At 50.1% G+C, this 14569-nt stretch overlaps 1 protein-coding gene across 1 annotated transcript; it reads right to left on the bottom strand.

The window, feature by feature from the left end:
• Positions 1-5187: 5187 nt before the first annotated feature.
• On the bottom strand, positions 5188-14183 carry GPR15LG (G protein-coupled receptor 15 ligand). Its single transcript, XM_030862780.2, has 3 exons — positions 14114-14183; positions 12183-12272; positions 5188-5533 (listed from the first exon to the last, which is right to left on the bottom strand). Exons 1-3 carry the CDS (start codon positions 14181-14183, stop codon positions 5448-5450), a joined length of 246 nt encoding a protein of 81 aa, XP_030718640.1. The 3' UTR covers positions 5188-5447.
• Between the last annotated feature and the right edge of the window lie 386 nt (positions 14184-14569).

The raw sequence follows: 14569 nt of genomic DNA on the forward strand, positions 1-14569 counted from the left end.
GACAGGGAAGCCGTGGTCCAGGATGGGGTTTGGTACTGAGCATGAAGGCATAGGGTCAGGGGATGTACCTTCTCTGGACACGACTGTGAGGTCCCACCTATCCCAGCCCAGGTGAGGTCCTGAGGACTGTCCTCTACAGGTCTGGGTCAGGTATACCCACCTGGCTGGAATTTGGGAGTCCCTCCCTACAGCAGTGGGCTCTGTGGGGCTGAGGAGTCCTGGACATTATCTACTCTGAAATGTGGCCACTCTCTGACCCCTTGCTGTGTCCAGGCCAGGTATAAGGTGGCTGCCTCAGTGTCCTTTGACATGGGGATGGCATTCTTCCTCTTATCTGTCTAAGGCCCGACTTGTTCCCCTAACTGAGAGACTCTGCAGGAATCTGGGGCTGCCACCTAGTCCCCCAGTCTCCATCTAGCTGGAACTAGTACCCACTTGCTGGGATTCCTGTGTCTTAATGCTGGCTCTTGGTCACTGTGGCATTCACACAGGTGGGCAGAAACTCCAGTCCTGGCGTTGCCTATTTTCACCCTATAGCCGTCTCCTTTGCTATCTCAGCCTGCCAGATGGCTGAGCCTGGGTAGGGGACATTCCCAAGAATGTCTTCTCCTCCAGAGAGTAGTATGCTTCTGTCCCCAGACAGAACTGGTCCTTACTTGGGACCTTGACAGGCCCTTAAAAGAATTTAGTGCTGTAATCTGTCTGCTTTGGTGTCTCCCCCAGAGTGCCGTGAATCATTTAGGGGAGAGACCATGTTTCATGCATAGGTTGCTTCAGTATCCACATAGGTCCTGTCCCACAATAGATCCTTGATGAGCAGCTGTTGACTCGCTGAATGATGACTGAATAAATGAATGAATGAAGAGACACCTGACAGTGTCATACGTCTTGGTTCCTGGTCCTAGTCAACAACTGGCCCTCTTCAGGCCTTTGACATTCTCCCTCCCCCTCCACGCATCCATAAATGGGTAGGCTGAAGTAGCCAAAGGGTATACACTGAAATGCCTGCTGAGCCAGGCAGGATGTGGAAAGGTGTGAAATGGCTGAGGGAAAGGTAATAGGGAGTGGTGGGAACTACTGCACATGTGTAAGCGTCCATATCTATAGCGTATTTAAACGTTGAGTTGAACAAGTGAAATGGTGGCATTTTGACGTGGAAAAGGTCTGACATCTTGTAATTTGATAAATTCCACCCTCTGGTTCATACTTTGCAAATCCTGAGGGTCAGGGCAGTTTGACAGATTAAACAGCAGATGAACCAAAGACCTCTTCCAGTGATGGAGCTGTTGATAACAAGCCTGCCACCTGCCTCTGGACCGGGCCACATGTTACCAGACTGCTTGTAAACAGGCAAGGTCCAACCACCACTTGGGAAACCAGACTAGATACCTAGACACACCCATATCCTAGAAGTTTTATGATGCTTCCACTGCAGGGCAAGTGGCTCTGGAGTCAGTTGGAGGGAGTCACATGTGGGGTCCTGCGTGAACATTAACCAGCTGGGACTCTAGAAAGTGGTTTACCCTGGACAGTTGGCCCAGAGATAAGCTCAGAGATGAGTCAGCAGAGTGGGTGGGCACACAGGGCTGTAAAATGCGTGTGGTTTCCAACAGGAGGTTCTGTGATAGCTGGGGATGGAACTGGTCCCGGACGACCTAGTCTTTTTTTTTTTTTTAATTTTACTTTAATACATACATAATTTTATTGCAAAGATGTGATCAATAAAATGTTTTTCAAACACAAAAAGTATTACATTTGGATGACATTTTATGGGGAACTGGAACATAAATATAAGTTATAAAAGAGCAGTGTAGAATTACCGAATGTTAAAGAGCTCATTCACATAATTTTTTTTGAATTTTATTTTATTTATTTTTTATACAGCAGGTTCTCCAGCATCCCTGCCCGCTACTTTCCCCCTTGGTGTCCATACGTTTGTTCTCTACATCTGCGTCTCTGTTTCTGCCATGCAAACCGGTTCATCTGTACCATTTTTCTAGGTTCTGCATATATGCATTAATATACGATATTTGTTTTTCTCTTTCTGACTTACTTCACTCTGTACCTGAAGACCTAGTCTTGAACGGGGGTGGAGAGGGGGAGCGTTCTGGATCCGTTTAGTTTGGTGGAAACAGATCTGGGGTGACAGTTCGGCTTCTATTTCAGAGCCAGACATTTCTTTCTCATTCCCTCTCCCTAACAGCCCTCTGTGACAGGCAGTCTTGGCCTCATTTTCCAGATGGGGAACCTGAGACTCTGAGAGGTCGTCTGACCCCCGTGATGTCATACAGTCAGCCATCACCTGAACCCAAGTCCGTCTGGGAAGCCTGTGCTCTGTCAACTACACTAGGGGTCCCACCAAGTCAGGGAGTGTGGGCCCCTTCAGTTACCATGGAGACTGCACACTTTCTCTAGCGACACTACTGTAACCTGCCAGTGTGTTTAGATTCTTCAAGGAGTCAATTAAGGCAACAGAAGAATTCCAGTTTTATAACGTAAAGTCACTTCCAGATGTCTGGGTTTTCTTTGTATCCTCTTAGGGTCCCTGTGAGCCTTGAATAGCCTTATTCATAAGACTTTCCCTGTCAACTCAATACCCTTTGAGGGTTAAGTTCTTCCATCAAGTTTAAAAGCCCGTGTCACAAGTTCTGGAGAGGGCATCCCACAGGTGAGCGTGGGAAGGAGAGTGTTTGGCATTTGGACAGCGTTCGGCTCTGCATGGGCACCTCTGTTTGCTTGGGAATTGGTCTCAGTCTTTCCCTTGCTCCTCAGAGGAAGGACAGGTGGGGCAGGGTGGGCGGGCAGGTGCAGGGTCCTCAGCTCCTTTCTGTGCCTCCCACTTTTGGCCTGGGCTGTTCTGAGGGCTGGTGTCCCTGGAAGCCACTCTGGGTCACTGTCCATCTGGCCCAAGGCTGGTCTCTTTCTGGCACTCACCTCCCCCAGGCCAGTGGCTCAGAGCTGCAGGGACTGCATTCCTGCCCCTCAGAGACAGCCTCCTCCCAAGGGCCAGGTTGTGTCTTCCTTTTATTTGCGTACCTTAAATGACTTCCCTAGTGCGCCCTCAAAGATGCCGGGACTTCTGCGGTCGTGCTTTCCTGAGGAATTGTTGGCCTTCGAATTGTTCCTCCTGTTGACTCTCGAGCACGCGTGTTTAGTTTCGTGTGAGTGTTTTCTTTATCTTCTCTTGGGTACGGTGGAGTGCGGTGGAGCGGAGAGGAGATGGGTGAGGGACGAGGATCTGGAATGGCCAGCTCCCCCATTGCTGGGTGGCGAGGGGTTCACCTTGCAAGAGAGTTCCTGGTGAGAGTCCCACACAGCGCAGGAAATGTCCACTGTGGACTTGGCCCCCAGCCCATACACTTACCTAGTCTCAAGGCTGCTCCACTGCTGTTCAGAAGCCCCTGGAATCCCTCCCCTGTGTCCCTCCCCTGCTGTTCTGCCTTCGTTCCAGCTCATTCCATCTCTTCCTGATGGTCCTTCCTACCTGCGTTCTTGCCTGCTCACAGACAGCTCTGGCTCTCCATCGTCCTCAGGATAAGCTCTAAATATCTGATAACGTTTGGGTGTTCTCATGGCCCCAGACTGAAAACTCCACTTCCCTTTTGTCCCGCGATTTTGCTGTCCAGTTGCTAGATTCTTCTCAAACACTCAAGTCTTTACCCCTGCTTCACCCTAACACACACACACACACGAACACACACACACACACACACACACACACACACACACATTCTCCCACTGGGACTCTCCCATAACTCAGTGCAAGCATAAGCTCCTCCTCTTTTCACGTCCATTCCCGTGCCTGGTCCTCTGTTCTTGCCTCACAACTGCGTGACGATTTCTCTGCCCTCGAGGACCATATTTGCTCAGCTCTGAGCCTCACAGCTAGCACCGTCTGACCATTACCTACCCCCAGGAATGGGTGACTGAGTGAGTGAGTGAATGAGCTCGCAAATGAAGTTCCTGGAAGGAAGGCAAAGGTCTGTCCTAGGACAAGGTAGGGACTTTGGGCTTGCCCTAGGACCGTTGTCCCCATTGCCCAGGGCCAGGGAAGCTCTGCCTATCAGCCTCGCACCTGGTGGGCCTGGACTTCTCAGACGTGCCTGTGGGATGACGTGGGGAGGGCCTTCTCACCTTGCCGGGAGAATCAGATTAGAAGGCATTTACTGAGGGATAAGCCGCTTAGACCTGGGCCATCTGTTCCCTCTGAGCCTTCTCTCCGCAGTTCTGTGTTCACTTGGGCATAAACACTCCCCTAGGGTGGGGGGCAGGGAAGGCAGGGGCTTCCCGGAACCAAGCTCCTCTGTGTGCCAGGCCCCTTGTGGGCATTTTACAGCTGTCTACTTGCCGGAGCCTCATGTTAACCCTCTGAATAGGTCCTGGACTCTCCATCTTACAGACAAGGGAAACTGACTTGCCCAGGTCACACGAAAATCCTGGGGAGGACTGGGGTTTGAGTCCTGGTGCGTCGGACCAAGACCCTTGCTCTTGTCACTATTCCTCTCTCCCCTCTTTTGCTGGTTAGGGTGTGCTGTGAGGAAGGCGTGGCCTGCAGGAGAGACCTCAGGGTGTGGGGTTTCCTCTAGTAGAAAGCTGTGGCTCAGGCCCTACCACCAATTTTCTCAAGCAACCATGTGCCCTGCATTTTGTTTATTTATTTACAATTTGTTTCTTTGAGCGTTCTTTCCAGCAGATTCACATTGGGAAGTCAGGAAGGGGTTCCTTCAGGAGCCACGGGATGTGGGGCTTAGGTGTACTATCTCAGGACAGATGAACCTCTGCATGGCTGGTTGGCTGCTCTTGGGCTCCTGTTACCCTGCACCCTAGCAGGCTCGGAAGTCTCCAGATTTGTAGCTGCCACAGGTCACGGTGGAGTCTTGACTGTCAGCGTTCAAGGCGCCAGGTGGAGACTGAGGCCAGGTGGGCTGAACCTGGCACACAATAACTCTGAAGGTTGGTGGCATGATTGAGACCAGGATCTGGAGTTCTGGAACTTTCCCAGGGCCTTTGCTGCCCGACACGAAGCCCTCCAACGTCCCAGCTCACTGCCATGAAGGTTGAAAGGGGTTAGTGAAGCCCATTGATGCCTTCCTTGTATGTTTTGTCTCGCTGGATTTTATATCTCTGAGCCAGCATGAGCCCAGAGGGGCTAAGTTACTTGTCCAGGGCCACACAACAAGACAGGCATTCCAGGACTTTGACCTTTGAATCCATGTGGTGGTTTTCAGAAGATTCTGGTTCTGGCTTTTCTAAAAGGCAGCATGAGCACAGTCCAACATGGCAGGCAAGAAATGTTGTGTTTAAGAGAAGAGGCTCAGGTTCATGGGCAGAGGCTTTGTCATCAGCCCCAACTTTGAGGGGAGTATTCTGGGGGAACCTAAGTCTTCTGGGTGTCTAAGGCACTGAGCATGAGGGTCTCGGCTATATGGAGCCTGTTTTGGGGAGCACTACACCTGTGGGAGTGCCCCAGGCACCACCCAAGAGTGGGGCTTTGGCTTGAACTTGCATGGTCTGCAGCTTCTCACATGGTGTCCTGGGAAGGAGCAGTGGGCAGACAAGACCAGACAAGAGGCAGAGAGGCAGACAGAGTCAAGGTGGGGGAGAGGGGAAAATACAGTTAAGATTAATTTTTAGATACAAATATTTTTTTAAAAAAAATTAAAGCAAGAGTCAGATCTTACACTCCTTCCTGGAGGCCCAGAGGGGGCTTTTCATTGCAAACATGACCAGCCCAGGCTATTTCTATCCCAGCAGGCAGTAATCTGATTTACAGGCAGAAGATGGAGAGAAGGTAGTTTACCTGTTCAGCTGTCTCTGTCAAGAGCAGAGTCCACTAAAGTTGAGGGGTCTGGAAGCCCTGTTTCTGATGGCGGTGGTGGGAGGGTTCACCCACACCTACTTGCAGGCCCTTGGACCCTCAGGCTGTCTCCTCCCTGTCTCAGGCAATATGTGTCTCATCTTCTGACAAACCAGTGCCATTTATGGGAGGCATAATCCATAAGGAAAAAAAACCCTGCATGCATTAAGCTAGTCTTCATAGTTTTTTTTTGTTTTTTTTTTTAAGATTTTTTGATGTGGACCATTTTTAAAGTCTTTTATTGAATTTGTTACAATATGGCTTCTGTTTTATGTTTTGGTTTTTGGCCACGAGGCATGTGGCTTCTTAGCTCCCCGACCGGGGATCGAACCGGCACCCCATGCATTGGAAGGCCAAGTCTTAACCACTGGACTGCCAGGGAAGTCCCCATAGTTTTTTATTAAGGTAATTAATTAATTAATTAATTAATTAATTAATTTTTTGACTGCCTTGGGTCTTTGCTGCTGCACCCGGGCTTTCTTTAGTTGTGGTGAGTGAGGGCTACTCTTGGTTGTGGTGCACAGGCTTCTCGTTACGGTGGCTTCTCTTGTTGCAGAGCACGGGCTTTAGGTGCACAGGCTTCAGTAATTGTGGCTCGCAGGCTCGGTAGTTGTGGCGCACGGGCTTAGTTGCTCCACAGCATGTGGGATCTTCCTGGAGCAGGGCTTGAACCCGTGTCCGCTGCATTGGCAGGTGGATTCTTAACCACTGCGCCACCAGGGAAGCTCTGTAGTTTTTGTTATCTATTTATTTTGGATGCACTGGGTCTTTGCTGTGTGCAGGCTTTCTCTAGTTGCAGTGAGTCGGGGCTACTCTTCGTTGTGGTGTGTGGGCTTCTCATTGCAATGGCTTCTCTTGTTGTGGAGCACGAGCTCTAGGTGTGCGGGCTTCAGTAGTTGTGGCACGGGCTCAGTAGTTGTGGCCCGCCGGCTCTAGAGTGCAGGCTCAGTAGTTGTGGTGCACGGACTTAGTTGCTCCACAGCATGTGGGATCTTCCCAAACCAGGGCTCGAACCCGTGTCCCCTGCATTGGCAGGCGGATTCTCAACCACTGCGCCACCAGGGAAGTCCCCATAGTTTTGTTTTTAATAGCACAAAAAAATTCTGGAAACAATCTGAATATCCTATGGTAGAGAAATGGTTAATTAGTAAATGGTACCTAGTGATGATGGAAATGTTTAACAGAGATAAAACCGTGTGATTATGAAGACTATATAGCATCATGAAGAAAAATGCTTACAATGCAATGTTAATTTTAAAAATTAAAAAATGAGGTACAATAAAAATAAAACTAGGTAAGTATGTTTGTATAAAAAAAAGGAAACACAAATGAATGAGGAGGGTTATTAAATTATGGTAATGAAATTCTTCTTTTTCCTGTTTTCGTTTCTGGATTATTATTATATGCAAGGTGGTATGATTGTTAAGAACATAGAATCTGGAGCCAGATTATTTGGATTCAAAGCCCAGCTCTGCCACTTACTTACCCACCCTAGCTGGGTGACCTTCAACAAGTTACTAAACCTCTCTGTGCTTTGGCACCTCATCTGTAAAAATGAGGATAGCAAAAGTATCTAGGATTATTGTGAGGATTAAATGAGTTAGCAGATGTAAGTGCTGCACAGTAATTGCTATATAATCACTAGCTATATGAAAAATAAATTTAATTATCGTAATTCATCCATAGCTTCATCTCTTAATCATAAATAAGTGCTAATATTGGTGTAATTTTCTCTTTTTCTTCCTATTTGAAAGTGCTTTTGCCTTTCCATAGTGATAACCATAGTAATATACACTGTAAACTACTCCTTTCTATTAGTATCATATTGTGAGAGTTTTCCACCAGCATTTTTGACGGAGAACCATGATTTCCTGATCACTGTTTCCCCTCCACCCCCTGTCCCCACCCTCAGGCCCCAAGATTCTCTTCTGTGGCTCCTACAATAAATACTGCAGTTAACTGACTGCAAATATGGGTGCAGTTCTCCACCCTCCCTTTGCAATGTGACTTTGCAGCTTCTCTCATCATGATAAGGGGTCTATTTCTCTGCTGCTTGAATCTGGCCTGGTGACTTGCTTTGACCAAGAGAATGCAGTGGAGATGAAGGTGGACCAGTTCTGAGGCCTGAAGAGGACTTAGGTACTTCCACTCACATAGGAGGAGCCCTGCAGCCCCAGGTAGACAAGTCTGAGTTTGCCTCAGACTTGGAGGCATGAGACACCATGTGGAAGAGAGTCCATTTGCCCAACTGAGACCATCCTAGCTTCAGACCACCAACCCCCAAACATGTGAGAGAGCCCAGCCAAGCTCAGCAGAAGTGCCTGTCCAACCCTTGGAAGAATGAGTGAGCCCAGCCAAGACGAGAAGAACCATTCAACTGACCTGTTGACACATGGAAAATGATAACTACTTATTGTTTTGGGCCATTGAAGTTGGAGGTGTTTTGTTATGCAGCCGTGGCTGACAGGTATAATCATAAGGAGCAAGACTGCTGATCTGAGTCCCTCTGATTGGTCCACTGGGCAGTATGGGCCGGGCACCCTCTCCACCTCCTCCTTTCCTGCATCCATTGTACTGAGCCCTTGTGTCCACCCTGCTACCACCCAAAGTTGCCAAAATTCTCAAGTCATCACACTCGTGGTCCTCAGTGGGTAACCTTTGTCTCTGCAGTCTGGGCTCCTTTCTGAAGACAGTGGCAACCCCACGGTGGGGAAGAAGTCTCTCTGTGTCCCTTTCAGCCCCTGTCTCCCACTATGGGTCAAGTCATTTTGCTGGGCTTCAAAGCAGCGAGGGTGGCACGGAGCTCTCAGGCCTCGGGAAGTCTGTGGGATAGGCAGGCACACTCTCAGACTCGAGGGACCCTCCCACAAGGCCGCCCCAGCCTTCCCCAGGAGCTCCCTCTCACTCACAGCCTCAGGACACATGGATGGAGGGCAGCTTGACAGAGTCCCCAGGGTCACAGAACTTCCCAGCTGGTGGGGTCTAGACAGCTGTCAGTCTGACCCCAGCCTAAACCTGGGGTTCCTCAAGTGCTAACAGAATCAACAAATTGAACATTCCTTTTAAAAGTGCTGCCATATAGATTGCTACAAACTTTTCAAATGCTTTATAGAAAGCCCTCTTTTAGTAAATTGGTAAATGTGGTAAGTTCAGCAAATTGGCCACTCAGCACATTGATTTTTGACAATGGTTTTGTCAAATTGACCCAGAGTCCTGTGCCCGCCTCTTCCTGTCACCGCCACGGTCCTAGAAGAGCACATAGGTAAAAGCCATGCTCAGGAAAGATGCCTTAGATTGGAGGGTAGGTGATATTGTCCTGCATGTGTCACAGCTGGTGATGTCAGCTCAGGGACATCCTCCAGGCTGCCCCAGGTTACCTTCTCTTTTGACAGACATGCGCAGACACTCCTATGTCAGTGAACTGGGATAGAGAGGCTGAATTCCCAGAGCCTGTCACACCCAGTGTCCCTGCTGTTGATTCCACAGCATTGAGTGAGCCCCAGGGTCAGCCCTGGAAGATGGCGAGTGGAACCTCCAAGCCTGGGCAAGCTCAGACTTCCTCCACAGCCACGGGAGGGCAAGTTTATGGGGTAGCTGGTGCCAGGCCAATGCCTGGCTTTATAGTCATGACCCCATGGACAATGAGGTAATAGACTCTATGAAAATATAGAGTCCATTATTATACCCTTTCACAGGTGAGGAGACTGAGGCTTAGCAGAGCTGGGGTACCTGCTCAAGGGCGCACAGCTAGCCAGTGGTGGAGCTGAGATTCCAACCCAGATGGAACTTTCCTTCCAGAAAGTATGCAGTCTCCCTTGGGCACGCACATGTCTTCATAAGCGTGATGCTGGAAAGTTCTCTCTCTGGAGGACAGCGTTTGTTGCAGTGGAAGGAGGAAGACAGATCCAAGTTCCTGGCTCTGCCTCATAGTCTTTCTGAGCCTCAGTTTCCCAATCTGTAAAGTGGTGACCGTGCTTCCCCAGGGTGGTTCCAAGCATTTAAATGAGACCGCATGACAGGGACCTAGTAAAAATGTTTTTTGCTCTTCTTGTTCTAAGTTGTTTGCAAATTCCTGCAATGGAATTTAAAAGACATATACACTACAAGAAATCCAGACTCAGCATGGGAGCCATGCACTTAGATTATCCTAAAGTCTTGTGTGACTGAAAAAAGAGCTGCCATTGTACTGTGCACAAGGAGTTAACCCAGCTGTTTCCTATGAACCGTGTGGGCTTGTCTGTGCGTGTGTACATGTGTGCGCACGCACCATGCATCCTTAACTTCTCTTATGTTTATTGTGATGAAAGAAATTTTCACAGGGAGTTCCCTGGTGGCCTAGTGGTTAGGATTCTGGGCTTTCACTGTCGTGGTCTGGGTTCAATCCCTGACCGGCGGACTGAGATCCCACAAGCTGTGCAGCGTGGTCAAAAACTAAAATTTTTTTCACATATTGAGAAATAGGGAAGTCATTCTGGCTTATACGCGAGTTAACTTGAATTTTATGCTAACTAAAATAGCCTGTGTGTGGCCTTATCAAACATACATTGTACATCTGCTTTGAATAGTAAAAGGGCACATTGACCAGAAGTAAAGAATGTCCATGTTTAAAATATAGATTAAATGCCCCTCTTCCTGGGATGCCAGGGCTGGTACTCCTTTGATTAGCATTCCTTCCCTGGTGCCAAGGTCATACTGAGTCGCTGTGTACATGCTGGTCTGTTCTTTTTTTTTTGAAACCTTGAAGAAATGCAACCCTGACTTGTTTAATGTTCTTTGCTCTGACAAGATAAAAAACTGTGCTGAAAACCCTGCTTCTCCACATCTTCTCAGAGTAATCTGGGAGGCGGGCTTCTGGGCTAGTCCTCAGTTTGGCTCAAATCAAACTATATTCTATTCTTATTATTGATTGTTTATTGATTATCTTCATCGACAAGGGCCTCTGAGCAAGTCCATCCTGGGGAGGGGTTGCAGGGTCTGAGCATACCCTGCCCCTCCCTATGGGGAAGGACTCACACACCTCCTCCTCCAGGCTGGAGCCTCCGGGGAGAGCAGAGCTGCAGTCAGCCAGCCCCGGCCGGGCGTCACACTGGGGCTCAGTGTGTGAGAAGTGGTTATTTTTACCCGGTCTCAGCAGGATGTGAGGCCAGTCTCAAAGGAGGGGCTGTCAGCTTCTCCAGAGAAGTGGCCCGAGGCTGAGCCGTGCAGCCTGCCTCCCTCCCTCTGCTTCACACCCAGGCCCCCACCCGCCCCCAGCTTGGTGCACAGGACTCTTGGTAGCTGGGAGGGGTGTGGGAGCTCGGCTCTGATCACAGGTTCCCTGGGCCACCGCCCCAGAGGAGCCAGCAGGACTGGGGCCTTCTCCGACTTCTGAGAAGTGGCCTTAGGCTGCAGGGGCCGGGGGAGGGGGGGGAGTGGGGGGGGGCGGGCAGGCAGGAACCCTGGGTTTGTGTCAGGCCTGGCTTGCTTTTGCCATGGGAGCTCTGCCAGGCCCAGGCTCTAGGACCCTCCTACCAAAGGCCAGCAGAGGTCCAGCTGTCCTAACCTTGCACCCCGGGTCAGGCAACTCCCATGCGTCAGCCTGCCCCTGGCCTGGTGCCCCTGGCCTGGTGCCCCAGTCCTGGGAGCTGGGTGCCTGCAGCCCTCTGCTGGCCCGTCTCCCTCACTCCCCAGTCCCCTCCGGCCTTGGAGGAGAGGGTAGCCTTGCTCTTCGAGCCCTCGCCCTGGCAGGGAGCCCGGATCTGCACCTCTAGCCTGGCGCCTTGGACGGGCGCTGCTTGCCCACAGCTCTGGGACTCCCTGGACCTGTGTGCCCCATCCCCTCTGGTCACCCTGCCTCACGTGCCAGCTCACTCACGAGGTCAGCCCTGCCTTGGTTCGTAGCTTCCGTGAGTGCCTCCAGACTCCCCCCACCCCACCCCTCTTGCCCATTTCCTGCCTGCTCGCCTGCTGCTTCCCCTGCCTGCCCTGTCCCCTCCACACTCCGGGTGCCAGTTCCTTGTCTTTCTTCAGGTCGCACAAGTGTCACCTGCTTTGATGCCTCCCACCCAGGGTAGGGGTCTTCCCCATCCCATTTTCTAATTGCATCCTGTTCTTTCCCTTGTGGGAATGTATTCAGTTCAAGGTGATTAATTGTTGACTTTTGTGGGGGGGTCAGTTTCCCCCACTAGACGGGAAGCTCAGTGAGGGTGAGATCAGGTCTCTTTGTGGCCCTTCCGCAAAAGTGCCTGATGTCCCCCAGGCACGGGGGCCAGGGGGTGCATACACGGCCTGTCTCACGGCCTCCCCAGAGCTTCTCCTTACACCTGGGCAGGTGCGTGGTGCTTACCTTTCCGGGTCATCACGTCAGGGCCAGGAACTCGGGGACAGCAGGGCTTGCCTTTCCCGGGCTTGGCAGGATGACTCAGATGCTTTCTCCCTGAGGGCAGACACAGGAACAGAGACCCTCTCTTAGCGTGCTTGGGGATGCCAGGGACTGGGTCTGTGCAAGAGTGACAGGAGGGAACTTCAACTCCCAAGGCTGAGGGCTCAGGAATGTTTATTCAAGGAAACTCAGGATGGGCCAGGCTACAGGAGGGCCCGTGGGAAGAGTGGGCCTTGAGGTGATCTATTTTCCGTAAATAAAAAAGTCAGGGCTTCCCTGGTGGCGCAGTGGTTGGGAGTCCGCCTGCCGGTGCAGGGGACGCGGGTTCGTGCCCCGGTCCCACATGCCGGGGAGAGGCAGGGCCCGTGAGCCTGGGCTGCTGGGCCTGCGCGTTGTGCTCCGCAACGGGAGAGACCACAGCAGGGAGAGGCCCGCGTACCGCAAAAAAAAAAAAAAAGTCAGTGTGGGGAGATACTCTGCCTCCAGAATACGTCTTCCTCGTGTCCCTGTCCGAGTAGCAGTTCAGCACCGTCACTCAGAAGTGTCTACGCCCTTTGACACTATGTACACACATGATTTTTACCATATACTTAAAATAGTGCAAAGTTGTGACTCATTTGAATGTCTAAACATGTAAATTCATCACAGCACATTCACCTGATGGCAAGTTATACCTAAAAATATTAGTGAAATAACACCACTTTGGGGAATCTGCTGGATATACTCCTAAATGGATAGGAAACTTAACGAGGAAAGGTATTCATCTTCATTGAATTGTCATTAAGGTAACATTGGCAACCTCTCACTTTTCCGACAGAAGAGGTCTGATAAATTGCATTGCTATAGACTGTGTTTATGAGGAACTCTAATCACTGTTTTCCATGTTGTATATGTGGCAATGTTCATTGCAGAAACTTTAGAAAACAAATACTTTCTATAATCCTACCGTGCAGACAGAGATGGTTGTTGTTGACATTCTGGTATAAATGCTTCCAGATTTCAATCATAAGTATTTTTGGTGACTATAATAATATAGTGATCAATAAAAGAGATACGAGATTGAACACACAGAGGGTTTTCAATTACAAAGATGCTTGTATGCACACCGAAAAGAAATAAACAAAATGTTGAACATGGCCATTCTTGAGTCATGAAACTATGGGTGTTTTTCCCTCCATATTTATTTCTATATCCCCAAACTCCAATAAATGTTAAAATAACCATAATTGCTAAAACAAACAAACAAAAAAAAGTAGGCAGTTTTTAGAGGGTTAGGCAAGAGTAAAAGCTAAAAATATTCAGCGATCTGAATTGAGAAAGACAGAAGAGCTAAATACTCATATCCACGGAAGGGCAAGGGCTGTCTCCCCCAGTTCCAAATGCACACGAACATGCCCCCCACCACATACTCTCATCCCATCTGTCTGCCACAGGTGTTCTTTGTGCGTGAGATTTGGGGGTGTTCAGACTCAGATGGTCTACTAGTTAATTTATTCATTCACTCAACACAGATCGTGCCCCAAGCTTCATGCACGTGTAATAGATCGGCTCCAGAACTTCCGGCAAGGGAGGACTTCGGTGCATGAAGCAATCTAGCTGGCAGGTTGTGTGTCCGAGTGGTCAGCACACTGCTTTTACTTAGTTTGTGTGTGTGTGTGTCTGGGGAGCTGGGGCTGTGGATGGAGATGGCAGGGGTTTAAACCTCCCGAGCCACCCCCGGTGCTGCCACTGTGGATAGAGGTGCTGTACAGGTTCAGGGGTGACAGCCCGTCTTTCAGGGCCCAGCACTGCCTGTGAGGGCCTGCCCTCCAACATTTCCTGATTCCAATCTTCCCAGACATGGGAATCCCTGTTCAGGGACCAGCACCTTGGGCGGGGGAGGGGGACAGTCCTACCTTCTGCGGAGACGACGGACAAGCAGAGAAGCAAGATGCAGAGTAGGCTGGCGAGGGCTAGAAACCTCATGGTGGCCGGGTGGGAACGTCACGTCCCGGGGAAGCCGCTGTGCCACAGAAGTCCTCCCTTGGGGCCACCGGGGACCTTTATAGAGTGGCAGAGAGAGAGGTGTTTCCTGGTGGGCAGGGCACCAGCAGCCTTGGAATTCTCATAAAGGGTAGAGTCAGCCCCTCCCAGGAGGAAAAAACCCTCAGCTTTTCGAGAAGTTGAGAGCATTTCATGAACTGTAAAACAGAAAGCTATAAATGCCCAGCCCCAGGAAGGAGCTCCCGACAATGGCCTCAGAAAGCTCCTGGCAGGGAAGAGCCACTTCTCAGGGTTGAATATTAACTTTTAGTGTCAGTATTCATTCCATCAAATACAGATTTTCCTGTTCATTCCTTAGATGTGGCAGG

Source organism: Globicephala melas, chromosome 16 (assembly GCF_963455315.2).
Source record: "Globicephala melas chromosome 16, mGloMel1.2, whole genome shotgun sequence".
Taxonomy (NCBI): Eukaryota; Metazoa; Chordata; class Mammalia; order Artiodactyla; family Delphinidae; genus Globicephala; species Globicephala melas.

Bases quoted from the DNA above. Each gene is read 5' to 3' on its own strand.
- GPR15LG (XM_030862780.2), bottom strand. From the start codon at position 14,183: ATGAGGTTTCTAGCCCTCGCCAGCCTACTCTGCATCTTGCTTCTCTGC. The intron at 12,273-14,113 runs GTAGGACTGTCC...GTCTGCCCTCAG, and splicing joins GTCCGTCGTCTCCGCAGAAG to GGAGAAAGCATCTGAGTCAT. The intron at 5,534-12,182 runs GTAAGCACCACG...GCTCCTTCCCAG, and splicing joins TGACGTGATGACCCGGAAAG to GACACCATGTGAGAAGCTGC.